General features: G+C 51.0%; 8 protein-coding genes across 8 annotated transcripts; 4 read left to right on the forward strand and 4 right to left on the reverse strand.

Annotated features, from left to right (window-relative positions):
• Positions 1–183: 183 nt before the first annotated feature.
• BDV59DRAFT_191487 (putative JmjC domain protein) lies at positions 184–2,544 on the reverse strand (the record flags this gene model as incomplete). Its single annotated transcript, XM_073691905.1, has 2 exons — positions 184–2,219; positions 2,277–2,544. 2 exons carry the CDS (start codon positions 2,542–2,544, stop codon positions 184–186), a joined length of 2,304 nt encoding a protein of 767 aa, XP_073551083.1.
• An 875-nt stretch (positions 2,545–3,419) lies between these two features.
• Positions 3,420–5,560, forward strand: BDV59DRAFT_191488 (putative para-hydroxybenzoate-polyprenyltransferase Coq2; the record flags this gene model as incomplete). Its single annotated transcript, XM_073691906.1, has 4 exons — positions 3,420–4,578; positions 4,785–4,789; positions 5,047–5,326; positions 5,409–5,560. The coding sequence occupies 4 exons, from the start codon at positions 3,420–3,422 to the stop codon at positions 5,558–5,560; spliced, it is 1,596 nt and encodes a 531-aa protein (XP_073551084.1).
• A 228-nt stretch (positions 5,561–5,788) lies between these two features.
• Positions 5,789–7,614, reverse strand: BDV59DRAFT_132872 (ethanolamine-phosphate cytidylyltransferase). Its single transcript, XM_073687005.1, has 4 exons — positions 7,319–7,614; positions 7,141–7,258; positions 6,298–7,072; positions 5,789–6,241 (listed from the first exon to the last, which is right to left on the reverse strand). The coding sequence occupies exons 1-4, from the start codon at positions 7,440–7,442 to the stop codon at positions 5,927–5,929; spliced, it is 1,332 nt and encodes a 443-aa protein (XP_073551085.1). The 5' UTR covers positions 7,443–7,614; the 3' UTR covers positions 5,789–5,926.
• Positions 7,615–8,048: 434 nt separating this feature from the next.
• On the forward strand, positions 8,049–9,322 carry BDV59DRAFT_172625 (uncharacterized protein). The gene is made up of 2 exons (XM_073688739.1): positions 8,049–8,355; positions 8,416–9,322. Exons 1-2 carry the CDS (start codon positions 8,150–8,152, stop codon positions 9,164–9,166), a joined length of 957 nt encoding a protein of 318 aa, XP_073551086.1. The 5' UTR covers positions 8,049–8,149; the 3' UTR covers positions 9,167–9,322.
• A 13-nt stretch (positions 9,323–9,335) lies between these two features.
• Positions 9,336–10,684, reverse strand: BDV59DRAFT_172626 (putative mitochondrial protein sorting (Msf1)). Its single transcript, XM_073688740.1, has 2 exons — positions 10,219–10,684; positions 9,336–10,156 (listed from the first exon to the last, which is right to left on the reverse strand). Exons 1-2 carry the CDS (start codon positions 10,369–10,371, stop codon positions 9,743–9,745), a joined length of 567 nt encoding a protein of 188 aa, XP_073551087.1. The 5' UTR covers positions 10,372–10,684; the 3' UTR covers positions 9,336–9,742.
• Positions 10,685–11,318: 634 nt separating this feature from the next.
• Positions 11,319–12,427, forward strand: BDV59DRAFT_172628 (thioredoxin peroxidase DOT5). Its single transcript, XM_073688741.1, has 2 exons — positions 11,319–11,772; positions 11,869–12,427. Exons 1-2 carry the CDS (start codon positions 11,487–11,489, stop codon positions 12,258–12,260), a joined length of 678 nt encoding a protein of 225 aa, XP_073551088.1. The 5' UTR covers positions 11,319–11,486; the 3' UTR covers positions 12,261–12,427.
• Positions 12,428–12,540: 113 nt separating this feature from the next.
• BDV59DRAFT_172631 (putative NADH-ubiquinone oxidoreductase 21 kDa subunit) lies at positions 12,541–13,493 on the forward strand. Its single transcript, XM_073688742.1, has 3 exons — positions 12,541–12,758; positions 12,842–13,338; positions 13,394–13,493. Exons 1-3 carry the CDS (start codon positions 12,699–12,701, stop codon positions 13,416–13,418), a joined length of 582 nt encoding a protein of 193 aa, XP_073551089.1. The 5' UTR covers positions 12,541–12,698; the 3' UTR covers positions 13,419–13,493.
• Positions 13,494–13,786: 293 nt separating this feature from the next.
• On the reverse strand, positions 13,787–14,930 carry BDV59DRAFT_172632 (DUF1761 domain-containing protein). Its single transcript, XM_073688743.1, has 3 exons — positions 14,518–14,930; positions 14,149–14,453; positions 13,787–14,100 (listed from the first exon to the last, which is right to left on the reverse strand). Exons 1-3 carry the CDS (start codon positions 14,531–14,533, stop codon positions 13,966–13,968), a joined length of 456 nt encoding a protein of 151 aa, XP_073551090.1. The 5' UTR covers positions 14,534–14,930; the 3' UTR covers positions 13,787–13,965.
• Between the last annotated feature and the right edge of the window lie 351 nt (positions 14,931–15,281).

Here is a 15,281-nt window from a genome sequence, read left to right on the forward strand (position 1 = left end):
AAGCTTCTTATTTGTTATGGGCGCTATTGAATTACATGTCATTATCTCGTGTCGTTCACATAGACCTCGATTGTATCAAGGATACCCAGTCATAACTATCACTCCAAGCTTCACAACTTGATCCAACACAATCTGCTCATATGCTATGCTGAAATCGAAACTCGCCGGCGCTTCGTGGCGTAATTATTCTGGCTGATTGAGTGATAGCTGGGGAGTCAAAAAAGACTCATCCAAGCTCTGCAGAGCCGGGTCGACTGGGATGGTACTGACGTCTTCGGAGTAATCATACTGCGGCAGTACTTGCGGGAAATAGTTGTTCTCAGGGGTAGGGGGTATCTGAGTGAGCTCTTCCAGCTGAATATCGTGCTCGACCAGCGCCTGATTGCGTCTCTCGTCGGCCTCTCGCTGATGTTTCATCAATCGATTGATCTCATCGTCACCAGCTTTCTTTAGCCACCGAGCATTAGAATGCCGTTGATCCACAAGACTCTCAACACTGCGAGGATCAGCGATCTTTCTTGTATCATGGCCGAGGTGAGTGTTCTCCGGTTCGTATGGGGTCATCGTAGGGTCTCGACGGCATTGGTAACAGCTGCAGAACTTTTGACATTTGGGACAGATCCAATGGTAGAGCTCCAGCACGTCCTGGGGTTTGATGTTGAATGCCCGGAATAAACTACCGTAACAGTAGCTTAGGTGGCAATTGGAACACGAGGCAAGCTTCCAAGACGGATCAAGGTACTTGCAGATGTGACAGCGGCCGACTTTGTTGTTCTTATCACTCGGTCGTGTCTTTCGTCGTTTTCGAGCCGGCTTATCAGGGTCGCTGAGGCCTTCCTCTACCGGTTGAACAGCTGGCTTTGTAATGTCAACCCATGGGCGTCTTTTGAGCTGCTCCTGGCATATCTCAGCAAGGGTCTTTTTGCCAAGCTGACTTCTCTTGGCCGCGAGACACGGATATTTCTCCTCGGAGGCTCCGGTGAGCTTCATTAGAAGACGTCTCCAAGATTCATATTTTTTGGTGAGATCTTTCCACCGAAACTGTTCGGCCCATTTCAGGTTGGAAATACAAGCGCAGCTCCGACCCATGACATAGCATTCCATGCAAATATCATATGCGTTGTCTTCGTCGCTGGCACACCACGGACACGTCAGGAACCTATTGAAGATGTTCGCTCTGCAATATGAACAGGTGATATTGCTGTCGAATTTGATGTACTCCATATCTTTCTCTTTCGGAGAACCGAGAACGAAGTGTTCGGACAAGAGGATGCTGGTGTATAGATTGAAGAGCTGTTCAAAATCCTTTCGCAGCTGCTGGACCTTTGGATGGGCTTTTTGGGTCTCGTTTACCTGGGACAGGAGGGCCGAATAGTGCTCAAGCGAGTAAAACACAATGGCTTTGTTCTTGTACTGCTCATCTCGGCACACCATCCGGGCATGTGGGAGCGCTTCATTTAAGGCCAGCTTCAAAGTCTGTACAGTTGTCCGATTCCACGCTACCTTCATAGTCCTCGTACCTCGATTCCACACTTGGTGCGCCGCCAGCGGAGGGACCAGAATGAAATCTCCCACACGTTGTTCAACGATATAGGTTTTGAACGGGGCCGATTTCCAGGCGTTTATCTGAGCAAAATGGTCCTCGATGTCGATGTCGTGTCCAAGAACTGACATCCAGTACTCCGAAACGACGCCGCGGTCCTTGCTCTCGGTCATGAACCAAATGGAGGAACCGGGCTTAGTCGGCTCCCCATGTTCCACACTGCCATCTGACGCTTCGACCATTATGTTTTGCCCCAGACTAGCGCACATTTCTTGGTGGGCGGGAGTGTAGGTCCCTTCGTGTCCGATGTAGCACATCAGATTCTGTGCACGCATGGCATCCGGGAGACAACTCATTAGATCACCAGCTGGTGCTATAGATATTCCAGTAGCAGTTTTAGGCTCTGGTTTTTCGAACAATGGCACAGTATTGGAACCCGGTCCTTGAAACCGCTGCGGCGATTTGTTCAAGTAGAAGAGGGTTGGGGGTATCAATTCTTTCAATTTGGTATGCCATTCTTGAGGACAGTCGATGTCTTTCAGGTAGAGACGTTGCTTCTCGGGGCTCCGATAATTGTACGCATCCAACTTCTTCGTCAGCCTAGGCAAGTGGTTCAGGTAATGTCCGATGGTGAGCGGAATGTCCTTCTTTGCAGCAAGTTCTCGAGCAATTTCAGCTAGAGAATGAGGTACATTGTTAGCACCATCACACGATATGTTGGGAGCGCACTTACGCGTCTTTGAATGTCTAGCGCGTAGCCATCTCTCGGAAAAGACAGAGCTATCCAGTCTCTCATTAAACCCCCCAATGACCAGCGGTTTCCCACCCAATATCACATGGCCCAAAACAATCTTCTCGAATTTTTCCAGTCCGAAATCATCAATAGCATCGCAAGTGATGCGATCCGCATACTCGAAATTCGGGGTAGACTCGACAAGCGCCGGGATGTCTACGTCTGGGGCGATCGGCTCGAACGCCGCTCGAGATCGTTGAGATGGCATTTGGACGAGATTGGGTGGAAGGAGACAAGCGACGCAAGTATCGAGTGAATGGATAGGTCAAGGACAGCAGTTCGGATTTCTGTGAGGTTCAAAAGCCATTCCTTGGACGGCGAAAGGGAAGCATATTCGCGATCCGGGGGATCTGGATTCAGAGGGCTTCAAGAATGGCAGAAAGTGTGAGACGATATCTGGAAGGAGAAACACAAAGCGGGCGATAAGAGGTGTCCTTCGCTTGGTGCAGATCCCGGTTGAATATAGAGCTCTTATGCATCGGAAAGCGTTCAACAAGGGCGGGCTTCGATACGGAGTCAGAGGGAGGGACAGACAGGAATAAGATACCGCTTGGGACTCGGAGAGTCAGAATATGAGATGGTAGGATGTGGAGGCGCAGTGAGAAGTGGTAGGTGCATTATTGCCGGAGAAATGTGTTGAAGATGAAGATATATTGAAGCGGCTGTTGATCGAAGCTCTCGGGTTCCTGGCAACGTTCGGTCATGTGGGCGGCCTTGTTGCCTCGCCGGCTCCCCAACCATCTGTTCCTCTTTCCACCTCACTCTTGTGTTTGTCATTGTCCTCCAGCTTGTTTCAGGTACTCTTCCATAACTCTCCCTCCTCCAGATGCACTCGAACGAAGTACAACCACTAACCACAACCTCCATCAGCAAACGAGACAGTACCCTGCTCTCCGGGACCTCCGAGCTTTTCCCACTCTCCCGGTTTTCGAGCATCCCACGAACGCAACCCGATTATGCCAGATTCGATGTTCATACCTTTGTCCGGAGTACCTTGATGAATATGCATTCTAGTTGACTACGATTCTGCCGGCGTTCAGTCCTATCATATACCAAATCCTCCTCGTGCCCTGAGCTTTCACAATGCGTCCGACGACATATTTCGCCCTCGTGCGACGCGCTCAATCGCGTGGTTGTCTAGGAACAAAGCCATTGCCCACTATTAACGGATCTATGCGGATAAGGCCACGGTGCGGCCATTGGCCCCGTTTGTCCAACAACTACAGCATGCGCAGGCCTACGAACATCTCGAGCCTTTCCATCACTCCGCGAAAACCAGTCGCAATCGCAAAGTATACTTCCGCTGGCCCATCCTCGTCTTCCTCAATACACCAGTCACCGGCGACTGTGGTTTCAAACCCAGTAACTCACTACCGCCCTCCGCAAACGGGTCTAATTGCGTCCCTCCCTCAATCCTGGATACCATATGCCGAGCTTTTACGGCTCGACAAGCCCGCTGGCACATACTATCTCTTCTTTCCCTGCGCATTCTCGACGCTTCTTGCCGCTCCTATGGCCTCCGCTTCCCCTCTCGAAGTCGCCTGGACTACAGGATTGTTCCTCACCGGCGCTTTCATTATGCGAGGTGCGGGGTGTGCGATCAATGATTTATGGGACCGGAATCTTGACCCTCATGTGGAGCGCACGAAATTTCGACCAATTGCTAGAGGCGCCCTATCTCCACTGAATGCCTTGGTATTCACTGGGGTCAACCTTTTGGCGGGCTTGGGAGTTCTACTGCAGTTCCCCTACCAATGCCTGTGGTACGGGATTCCGAGTCTCCTTCTCGTAACGACGTATCCTCTGGCGAAACGTGTGACCTACTACCCACAGGCTGTTTTAGGGTTAACTTTTTCATGGGGCGCCATAATGGGATTTCCTGCCTTGGGGGTGGATCTTCTTTCCAACAACGACGCCCTGGGGGCCGCGACAGCCTTGTATTCCAGTTGTGTTGCCTGGACCGTGTTATACGACATGATCTATGCCCATATGGACATAAAAGACGACGTCGCAGCGGGGATCAAGTCAATCGCTCTCCGTCATGAACACAATACAAAAACTGTCCTCTCCGGTCTGGCAGCTGTTCAGGTGGGACTACTGGCTGCTGCAGGAGTTGCTGCAGGAGCGGGGCCTATCTTCTTCGTCGGCAGCTGTGGAAGCGCTGCCCTCACCCTCGGCGCCATGATTTGGAAGGTCCAGTTAAAGAATGTTCAAAACTGCTGGTGGTGGTTCAAGAACGGCTGTATCCTGACCGGGGGCGGTATCACCCTGGGAATGTTCTTGGAGTACATGGCGGAAACGCTCGGCATCTACGGGGAGAAAAAAGAATCCAAAGGCATCAATACAGCAGACAATTAGTTCTGCAATGTGTACAATACCTTAGCCATCTAAAATGTATTATACTGTGACTTAATGAACAGAACTATGTATATGGTAGGACAACCTCAGTATACGTCACATGATTTTCGGCATTGTTGCTTAGTGAGCATAATTTATCGGGTAAGTTATTGCTTGATAGCAATATCGTCATGCTCGCCCATCTCCAGAACCGTTATTAACTCCATCAGAACACCGCAACCATGTTTGCCAGAACAGCTTTCTCGTCGGTATGCCTAGGACCATTATTCTATTTGATACCCCCCGGAACCGAACTCTATAATTTGACCAAGTCCTTCCTGTGTGCTTCAAACTAACAGAGCCTTTCATGTAGGCCTTCCGGCCGCTTTCGCGCCCATCGTATATCTTGCCGTCTCGACCGACCGGTTTTCAGCTGCCTTCGATCCTCCACGCCCGTCTCCTCTCATCGGAAACGCGGACGGCCATTGACAAGGCGGTCGCCTCCGCCCCCGTTGTCCTCTTCATGAAGGGTACCCCGGAAACTCCGCAATGCGGTTTCTCTCGGGCAAGCATCCAGATCCTAGGATTGCAGGGAGTTGACCCAAAGAAGTTTGTGGCTTTCAACGTCTTGGAGGATCCTGAGCTACGTGAGGGTATGTTTTGCGCCTACGGAGCATGCGCCGGTCCAAAGGCACTACGAGCTTCATTTTCGACTAATGTTTTCACACCGTACAGGTATCAAAGAATACTCCGATTGGCCCACCATTCCGCAATTATATCTCGACAAGGAGTTCGTCGGTGGCTGCGATATTCTCATGTCCATGCACCAGAACGGGGACCTTGCGAAGATGCTCGAAGAGAAGGGAGTGTTGGTGGCTGCCGACTAAGACTGTAAAACGGCTTGAAGGTCTTTATGTCCAGTATATCTAATTCCCTCTCTATAGAGCGCTCCGAATGTAACAATACGCCACTCAATAATCACTTATATCCATCTATTCGCGCATTGCTTTGGGATTACGGATCGATTACTTCTGATTGGCTCCTGTTCCCACTTGGCATTTTCGCATAGTTCAGTATTAGTCCTAGGACTCAAGGACGTAGTGGGATAATTCACAACGCAGTAGAGTCACAGGATTGCCTAGGGAACTTTTTATATTGTGAAGTCAACGATAACTATGTACATCAGCTACGGAGCTAGGTGTGGCAGTATTTACACTTGATTCCAGACATTCGATATCCCATCTATATCCCATCTACTGAGAGGCTTCCTTCGACTTGGCTAAATCTTCGACAACGCCCTTCTGCAACTTCGCACGTTGTCGTTCCTCATAAGCTTCCCGGCTCTTCAAGATCCTCTCAACGATTTCGCCGGCGTTGACATGCTGGAAAGCGTGGGTGGCCGTTTCGCGGAAGATTCCCATCCGTTTCGGCGCGACATACGGGTCATATGTCAGTGGGATGAAAGTTGTAGGCCCATGATAAACGGCATCTGGCACACCGAGGGGCAGTGCCTTCAAGTACGGTTCAGTCGGAGAAAACGGGGCCGAGAACACGACGGCATGGACATACTGGACAATGTTAGTAAAAGACATGTAGCTATAGCTGTTAAAGCATGGTCACTTACGCGACATTGGAGGACACATAGGCCACGCTCGAAGATGTTCATGATGGGGTAGTTGAGGCCCTTCCAATGATTGATCACATCATCGTCATGGATGCCAGCAACAACATAGGCAGGCCCGTAGTCTTCCCCGTGCTCTTTCAATCTCTTTTCCTTCTGTTCCGGGCCGTACCAACCCCGCTGGCGACCTTCCGATTCTTCCTGTGCTAACACTTGTCGAAGGAATTCGATGTGTCCAGATGAGAAGAGGTCGAAACCGCCATCAACGTAGACAACGCGCTGTCCGGGTTTAACCGATTTCCCGCCAACAAGGGTTTCAAACGAGCCTGGCTCTTCCACTGTGTTGTCAAGCTTTGCAGAGCTGGAACCAGCCCAGATCCAAACCTGTGGACCAGGCTGCAGACCGCTTTCATCTGTTGCATAGTCGCGGATCCTCTGCATGAGGTTGTCGGCGGACTCCTTACGTTCTTGCTGGTTACCAGATCCCTCAACGCCTGAGAGACTGTCCTTGACATTTTTCACAAAATGCCCCTTCGTACACAACAGCATGCGGCCAACCAAGTCCGTCGTGGAGATTCCGGGGGTGCGTTTCACCACGCGGAAACGGCCCGCGGCTTTGACAAACCTATAGCAATCATCTCCATTGCTGTCTGAAGTGATGTCGTCTCCATGCACGACATACTTGCAGCCATAGTGCGATACCCACGGGAGGTACGTCACGTATGGAGCGTGGGGAACACAGCGTGTCACCCAGCGACATGCCTCCACGGCAGCCACACTGAATATCCAGCCCAGGTCAGCCAAAGAAACAGAGCTCCCGGGGCCGCGGGACAGGTAGATACTAACCGCTCGTCCAGAGTCATCACCGTTGGGCCCTTGTTTTCGAGGATGGCCTCATCGGAGTGCACACCAACATAGAGCTCGTTGCCCAGCTTACGAGCCTGGAGCATAGCACCGGCATGGCCTAGAAGATGCACGTCGGATTAGGAGTCTATTCTGATCACACCGGACACAGTCTCCTCACCATGATGACTAAAATCGAAGCAGCCATCAACCCAAATGCGGTCTTCGGAGATAGGTACATCCTCCTGGGGGTCAACCGGCCATTGTCCCGGAGAAGGAACGGCTTCCTCGGGTCCAGCACTCATTCTGGTCGGGATGAGGCAGTATACGACACGATTGTATAAAAGGAAGTTCGAATAGGCGCTATCGGCAGTCGCTTACTGAGGGGCTATTGCGTTATGTGGTACTCCGTACGATGGTGTTTGAACGGGAGTTCTCGAAGGAGGGGCAGGAGGGGTAGTTGGACACGGAGGGCGGTGGTTACTTAAGGCTGTGGGGAACATGGCGAAAAGGGGTCGGAAAGGGCAGAATACCTCATCTTACGGAGTACGTCTGTTTCTGGAGCTTTGCATGGGGCCTAATCTGGTGGGTTTTCGGTTGGACTGCGTGGATAGGTACTGTTTTGTTTGTTATACAAGCACAAGAGTGCAGTCTTGACCTGAAAGGGCCTGTACGCATACCCAAGTAGTGGATGAGATTCCTGGAATTGTTCAATGACCTTCAATAAAGACAACACGCCCATAATTAAAGTCGATTAATTTAAAGTACTCTGGGAATAATAAACAGATCGACAGTATACTATGCTGTACCTGTATGTAAGGTAGGGCTGTACCTCACGGTTAATCTCCAATATAGGTGCACCGTAGCCCCAAAGCCAATCAACCCCTTCCCGCAACGAACTTCCCACTTCACTCCAAGCAACTCCCCCGCATGCCCTCATTCTCGCTGAGATCCCCGTTCTCTGTCACCGAGGGCTGCCTCTGCGGATTCACTGCCATCTTCCAACGCAAACATGCTCCCGTCCTCGTTTGCGCCTACTCTGTCTCGGAGAGACACCGGGAAATCAAGCATAGGCCATGAGACCCCAGCCGCGCCCATCCCTCCCCCCTTAACCAGCGGAGGAGGCTCGTTCGGGCCTCAAAGCGCCACCGCTATCTACCAGCATATCCACGACATGGCTACGAAACGGATTTCGACCTTGGATTACTTGAGAAGAGCGTGAGTCGGCAGTCCCGCGCCCACAGCCCACCCTGGGCAATCGCTAATTCAACCATCCAGCCATGAGGGCCGGATATACTGGTTTAACACCGTGCATTTCTCCCGCGCCGACATCAATCGAATCCCTTACTTCGAATCCCGGAAACTATCCCGTCGCGCGATAAACTATCTCCTTCTCGGATTGTCCCTCCCGCCGATCTTGGACGTTAGCTCAACCCCCGGCGAGTACCTGCGAGCCCTGAACGCCTTGTTGATCGAGTTCGAGACCTTCCAGCAGGTCCACCCGCCGGACGGAAGCTCATCGTCGACGCTCGCGCGAGCGCGCATCCCGCAGATGTTCAAGAGAGCCGCGCACGCCGGTGCAAAGACGAGAAGGGCGAGTTCGGCCACGGAGATTGGCCTCCCCATGCAGTCCAGCGATCCGTCCGATCTGAAGGCCATGGCTGGAAATATCGCCTCCTCGACCGCCGCCGCCGTCTCCTTCCCCCACACGGAGGCGTCCGAACTCCTCCCCGGAGAGGAGTACTCCTATCTCCTCACGCCGTCGCTGCCGTTCGAGCCGGACTACTTTGAAACCTTCATCACTCTGTGCGACGTGCTGATAGACTGCTACACTCGGCTGGTCTCTCTGGTCTCCAGTCCTTCCATGTGCACCGTTGCCTTGGGGGAGATGTTCTCCAAGGCAGATACAAAGCTCCGGAAGATTATGGTCGCCGGCGTGGTCCGAGAATTCGAGGACGCGAGCCGAAACAATGCCAAAAACGAGGTTGCGGGTGTCAGTCGCGTTGTCCTTGGCGGACTGATGGGGTAGTAAATCCTTGGTGAAATGAGCCAGGGATGAGAAGCCATGCGGATACGATATACTTAATCTCGGGATATATGGAAATGGAGTCCGGGCTATTATGGGCGTAATGGAAGGCTTGCTTATATACATACATATGCGTATATTTCAGTGTCTATAACCTTGCATATTTCTGAAATTCAAGATGAGATGGGAAGTCCAAGTTGAATCTATAGGTATGTTCTATGGTAGCTAAACACATCTCCCCCGCGCAAACGGGATGATCACTGGAAACAACGGCTCGCTCAATGTACAAAATTCGAAGAAACTTTTTTGGAACCATATCATATGCCTCGTAAGAAGGGAAAGATGTGGCGGATGAGTCACAAGCCCGTGACGTCGGCCACGACCACATAAATCTCGAAGGACGCGGCGTATGCAACTGAGTGTAGAAAATCAAGGGAACGCCGTATCGCACCGTACGCTTGGAAATGAGGAGAAACCGATTGACGCCAACAGATGCAGTCGCTGAATGAGGTGATGCAGGGTAACGGATATCGTATACCGAGTCTCGCGGGAAAGCACTGAAAATGGGATCATGCGCGATCACAGTTTCCCACTTTCGCGTTCGCGTTGCTCGCCGAACACTCGTCGGCTCATTTCGAGGACGGCTTCAAACCCTTCCCTGCCCCGTTTGGCGTTCTGGCTGAACCTCTCCACGCTCGCCTCTTCGACCTTGTTCTTAATCTTCTGCCATCCACCGCAGAGCGCAGTGATCTTTGCCTCTTGTTGAAAGCTTGTTGATGACGTAGGCATCGAGGACGAGGGGCGGTACACGACCGTCTCTTGAACGCTCAAAACATTCGACCACGTGAGGTTCGAGGAGCACATCGTGACGGTCTTCGAGTTTGGATCGACGTAGGAGATCTCATAGACGTGGGAGGTAGCGTTGCCGCCGAAGAGAGAAAGTACCCATTGCGGCACCGACTGATTGCATGTGATAAGACGTTCTGTCCGCAGCTGCATATCATATTTGGTCAGCTTGGTCGATGGGAACACAACACCCTTTCAGAGGAACATACCACTCCAGTGTCCGAGTCCACCGTACGAGATAACGTGTCCACGGCAACAACATGCGGGGACTTGTCATTCCAGGGACAGTATTTGCGCCAGTTCGCCGTGGAGACCTCGTCCCATGAATAGTCGAAGGTGCATGTCGAGGAGAAGACCTTCATGATGACACGCGACACACCGAGGGCTGACCTGGAGGGAGCCGATAGGGGCGGACCTGGTTATCGGATAGAGGCAATTTCGAGAAAGAAAAAAACAGCTCGCAGGAGGAATCGGGGTGACAGAGGCGCGTGAAACCGAACGATGACTCTTAGTGAGGAGATCTTCCCGGCGTCAAGAACATGAAAGGCACAGGGACAGCAAGATCCAGGAGACAGGTAGAGATGAAATGAAGAAACTACAGAAGAGGAAGGGAGGCAAATATTAAAACTACACGGTGAATAATCAAACACCTGGAGAAGAAGATGGAGACAGACGGCGCGGGTGGCGATCAGAAGTTTTGACGGGACGGAAGGAGATTTTATTCTTTTTGGTCCCCTCTTTTCCTGACCAGCCACGGGTCGGGAATTCTCGGCAGAATCCTGGAACGTCAAAGTACTGCGGATGTCGGTACACCGGAACCTTGGTAAGGTAAGGTACATGGCCTCATAAGGTATCTAGGCACGCAGTCCACTCCAGATGGCTCATAAAGGTGTACGAAGTATGCTGATAATGCTGTGGTCTATCTAAAGATCCTCTACCGTGGCATAAGTAGGACAGACTGTTCTTGGGATAATCCAGCTTCAGTTACAAAACACTCTCGTCTAAGGAGCCAGTATGGTTAAACACAGAATAATCGCGTTACTCGGTAAGTTTCGACGCCACCTACGATCTATATCCATACACTAGGTTTGGTAGAGTTGGCAAAGAAGTCGTAGTGCTGAAGGTTCTGCTTGTAATGACCATCGTTGACATCATACCTAGTCCCTACTTACCATGTATGTATGTATTTTCGCTCTTCGGTGATCTATCCGATTCCCTCGTAATAATATTCTTTACATCCCTGACTAGTACCTACTGCGTATACCGTAGGGAGTATAGGTACGCGCCAACATTCTCCGCACGTGAGAGGACCAGCGTGAGCAAATTGGCGGAGAGCGACCTCTGTAATATCGTACCTAGTCGATAACAATCGCTCCCGAGCGGGCTTCTATCAACTAGCTGTACACCCCCGACATCATCCAAATCTTACATCCTCTACCACCGCCCCCACGTCAGTCAAGAACCGCCATAAGCAACAATGGTCGAACTTCGAAAGCGCAAAGCAGCCACTCAACCCCCTGTGACAGGGAAAAAGAACAAGAAAGCTGAAACACCCGCCTCAAACCGACCGAAAGAGGCGTCGCAACAAGAGAAACCAAGCACTTCGACTAACGTCCCCAAAGTTGGCGATACAATCTCCCTTGACGGCTTTGGTGGAGAAATTGAGACCAATGATGGCACCAAAACAACCCTGAAGACCTTGGTTGAGGAGAGCAAATCCGGTGTCGTGCTTTTCACGTATCCCAGAGCCTCAACCCCTGGCTGTAAGTTGGAGCCTCCGATCTTACCCACTCTACCCTAGCGGGGGACAAGGAGAAAACACCCAAGTCATTTCCTTCCAGCGACTCATGCGCTTCAAGGTACAAAGCAAGCCTGCATGTTCCGAGACAATCATGACCATTTGACCTCCACGGGGTTGTCGATTTTCGGCCTGTCATCGGATTCGCCCAAGGCAAATACCACATTTAAGACGAAACAGAATTTGCAGTATCCTCTGATCTGCGACCCTTCAGCTACGCTGATTGCCGCTTTGGGTCTCAAGAAGTCCCCTAAAGGCACGGTCCGTGGTGTCTTCGCGGTCGACAAGAAAGGCACTGTTCTACTTTTGCAGGCTGGCGGCCCGGACGCAACAGTGACTGCTGTCCAGGATCTAGTGAATACTACGACAGGCGATAAGGACTCCTCTTCCAAAGGCGAGGAGAAGGAGGCGGAAGTCAAGGATAATGGACAACAGGAAGATGCCAAGGACTGACTGGATGCGACGCCTCAAATTGTATCCTTGCGCAAGCATGCTGCTACTCTTTAGTTACGTCCTATACTCGTATGCTGTGTACTATGTGGGACATTGTAATGCGCATCCAATTTCGAAGCCATTTTTGTTACTCTACGTACATTTTCGGCCTCATCCAATAATACCTGACTTGATTGTAACTATTTACGCTTTGTGATTAGATAATGCATGCGCAAGTCCGGAAATATCATTGTTCCGTTAACTCCCGCCGGCTGGATGCTTCAACTTAGCGACCCTGATTCCTCGAAAGCCGAAGGGTTTCTGAGGACCAATCGTCGCTCTACCGTTCCAGACTCTCGTTCTTTCGTGAATTAAGAAAGGTATTGATGCAGTACCATCCATTTTGAGATATTTGCCCCTCAGCCTGGTGGAACTCGTTCTGATGTGGTACTGAACAGGATGTCTCGCGAGGTTCTGAAGGCGGCCAAGTCCGCTTCGAATGTGGTCGCTGTCCACAAGGTAAGCTCGTTCAAATGGACGGTACATTCGTGGAATTGTGCTTTGTCTTTCCAAGTGATCCGCGGGTATCTAATATCACGCAGAAATACACTGTTCAGTCCACGGGCGTGTGGGAACGCATTCGCCGCATTTTCGCCGTCGATCCCGAACGTTCGACCGGTGTCCCTCTGAACGCCCAGTTTCGCCTTCCGACCCCCGGCGCTCTCCCTCCGTTGTCTTACGATGACCCCGTCACCATCCCTGCTGGCGACATTGCCGATAACCCGTACTGGAAGCGCGATGTTCGGAGAAACTACCCCCGCTTCAGCACAGTGAACCAGGCGGACGCAGTCGGTCTCCTGACCGTGGGCAGCCAGGCCGCGCCCAAGGAAAACGTTCTGCAGGCCGGTGAAGCGGGTGAGAAGCAACTCGTTTCTGTCAAGCAAGAAGGAGAGGAGCGCGGGCTGGCCGCTTTCTTCGAGAAGGACAACACCGCAGTTAAGGGTGTTCTGGGCCCCAATGGAATGCCGCCATTTCCCTGCAGTGTGAACTCTTCGTCGTCTAAGTACCAGCTGGATGGCTCCCACGGCTACGGCGAGGCGTAAGTTGGACTCCATTCTGCTATCTCATTCCGATAAGACTAACAAACAGGTCAGGTATCCTTGTCGCACCTTTGTTTAATTATCTGATTAGCCTAGAAGTGAATATACAGTGTCTTTTTCCTTTATTATGCCTTGAACCGCTGCTGTGTCGACCACTCATATACCGCCCTTTGTAGGTTCGTCCCGTACTTTATAGGACTGCCTTCAACTTGCTCTTATTTTATGCGCAGAATGGCGGGTAATGGCGTATAACAGCTGAATATCCTATAGTAGCCGAGTGGTGATTTCCGTTGCTGGTGACGCCTTCAGGTAGTGCACCCTCGGACCAACGTACCTCGAAGTCCTTAAGGATATATTATAAAAATTGTCACTTTCCATCTACATCTACCTTTACGGGTAGAACTTCTGTCCATGGCTCCATACATAATTCAAGAATTGGACCAGTAGGCTGATATTTAATAACGTTGAAGCTTATCTACTTGACTGCCTTTGTTTCCATTTTCGTCCCAAATACAGCTGTGGAATATAAGAGTAAATCAGGACAGGGGCTCGTTTAAAACTCATATGAAACATTAAACAGCAACCTTCTTATCTCCTTCACGGCAGCTATACCAGTGGATCACAGCTTAGTCGAAAGGGTTGGTACGTGTACCCCACCAAGTAAGGAACAAGCTCAAACCAACTGTTTCGAAGACTCTGCTGACAGCACCAACGGCAACAGTATCAAGAGGCCGCTTCTCCGTCACGACCTGGCCGATGAACTATGAAGAGTTAGCATGTGAATTGGTGAAATCCTGGTCAGCACATACACTGGGAGCGGAGCTCGCGAAGAAGATCAAAGTTCCGAGGTAAGCGGCACCCTTGTAGCTTAATGTTCCAGTTGCATTAATCAAAGCCGCTACACCGTAGGTCTGCACGGCACTTCCAACCAGAGAGCTACCCCAGGCAGCGGCGGCTCCAGCGGCCTCCTTGGACTTAAGGAATTCTTCTTTGGAGTTGGCAGCCTGGGCGCGGTGATAGGTGTCACCAAAGACGGGAGCAAGGATACCCAGCGAAGCAGTGTGGGTGAAGAAGGTGCCCATCGCAATGGCGGAGGGCTTCACGGGAGGCAAGTCTTTTTTTTCCCCCCTTTGATCAGTGAAAGGGACTTGGATGACGGGAACACCAGAGGGACTCACAGTGAAGAGTCGTCATTTTGTCTGTCTCGACTGAGGGTTTCCGTTCAGATAATGCTATATAGATGGATCAATCAGAGTGGTTTATTGCGACGTGGTGAAATTGTTGGGACAGTTCGGATAGAATTCATCCTATGGAAGGACGAGATGGGACCCTTTTGAAGCGCGGTCCAAAAGGTCAGATGGCAGGTTTAGCAGCCATGATGTGACGTCGTCATGACCAAAAGACCAGTGTGCGTCAGGATCCCTTGGACGGTCGTGGGAGAGTCTGGAAGAACATCTGGCAACCAATGTGACGGGGTCTTCCATGGCCAATGATCTCATGCTACTAGACGCATCCAGATGTGGAGAGAGTATGACGTCATACATAGACACCAAGCGACTCTGCCATTACCACCCCTCGGACTCGACCTACACGTAGCAGATCCCCGTGGGGCTGGGAAGAAGATACTCGTGATAGATGCGATCGGAAAGTCCAATAGTGAGTAGTGAAGCACGGAATGGTGTCCCTGCGGGTATGTAGATACGGTGTACGTTCCTATCTCGATGTACTCCAAATCCGTGATAAACCTACATTACCATCTAGAAGAATCACTGGCAAACATAAAAGTAACTGCTTACTTTTTGTGCAAATAGTATCTTTGGATTGCTGTGAAGAGGCATTGACCAGGGTACCACAGTGCATTCGAATTTATCTTGTTCGGGAATATGTAGGTTACCTTACATATATTTATGCATATCTAGATAACCTAGTAAACCAGTAGAAC

The sequence above is a fragment of the Aspergillus ambiguus genome (genome assembly GCF_047715705.1).
Source record: "Aspergillus ambiguus strain CBS 117.58 unplaced genomic scaffold BDV59scaffold_5, whole genome shotgun sequence".
Classification (NCBI taxonomy): domain Eukaryota; kingdom Fungi; phylum Ascomycota; class Eurotiomycetes; order Eurotiales; family Aspergillaceae; genus Aspergillus; species Aspergillus ambiguus.

Excerpts from the sequence above, each read along its gene's own strand:
- BDV59DRAFT_172628 (XM_073688741.1), top strand. The coding sequence starts at position 11,487 with ATGGTCGAACTTCGAAAGCGCAAAGCAGCCACTCAACCCCCTGTGACA. Across the intron at positions 11,773-11,868 it reads CAGAGCCTCAACCCCTGGCT|GTACAAAGCAAGCCTGCATG; the intron begins GTAAGTTGGAGC and ends ATGCGCTTCAAG.
- BDV59DRAFT_172625 (XM_073688739.1), top strand. The coding sequence starts at position 8,150 with ATGCTCCCGTCCTCGTTTGCGCCTACTCTGTCTCGGAGAGACACCGGG. Across the intron at positions 8,356-8,415 it reads TTGGATTACTTGAGAAGAGC|CCATGAGGGCCGGATATACT; the intron begins GTGAGTCGGCAG and ends TCAACCATCCAG.
- BDV59DRAFT_132872 (XM_073687005.1), bottom strand. The coding sequence starts at position 7,442 with ATGAGTGCTGGACCCGAGGAAGCCGTTCCTTCTCCGGGACAATGGCCG. Across the intron at positions 7,259-7,318 it reads CTTCGATTTTAGTCATCATG|GCCATGCCGGTGCTATGCTC; the intron begins GTGAGGAGACTG and ends TGCATCTTCTAG. Across the intron at positions 6,242-6,297 it reads TATGTGTCCTCCAATGTCGC|TATGTCCATGCCGTCGTGTT; the intron begins GTAAGTGACCAT and ends AACATTGTCCAG.
- BDV59DRAFT_172626 (XM_073688740.1), bottom strand. The coding sequence starts at position 10,371 with ATGAAGGTCTTCTCCTCGACATGCACCTTCGACTATTCATGGGACGAG. Across the intron at positions 10,157-10,218 it reads TGGACTCGGACACTGGAGTG|CTGCGGACAGAACGTCTTAT; the intron begins GTATGTTCCTCT and ends TATGATATGCAG.
- BDV59DRAFT_172631 (XM_073688742.1), top strand. The coding sequence starts at position 12,699 with ATGTCTCGCGAGGTTCTGAAGGCGGCCAAGTCCGCTTCGAATGTGGTC. Across the intron at positions 12,759-12,841 it reads ATGTGGTCGCTGTCCACAAG|AAATACACTGTTCAGTCCAC; the intron begins GTAAGCTCGTTC and ends AATATCACGCAG. Across the intron at positions 13,339-13,393 it reads TCCCACGGCTACGGCGAGGC|GTATCCTTGTCGCACCTTTG; the intron begins GTAAGTTGGACT and ends CAAACAGGTCAG.
- BDV59DRAFT_172632 (XM_073688743.1), bottom strand. Across the intron at positions 14,101-14,148 it reads TCGCGAGCTCCGCTCCCAGT|TTCATCGGCCAGGTCGTGAC; the intron begins GTATGTGCTGAC and ends AACTCTTCATAG.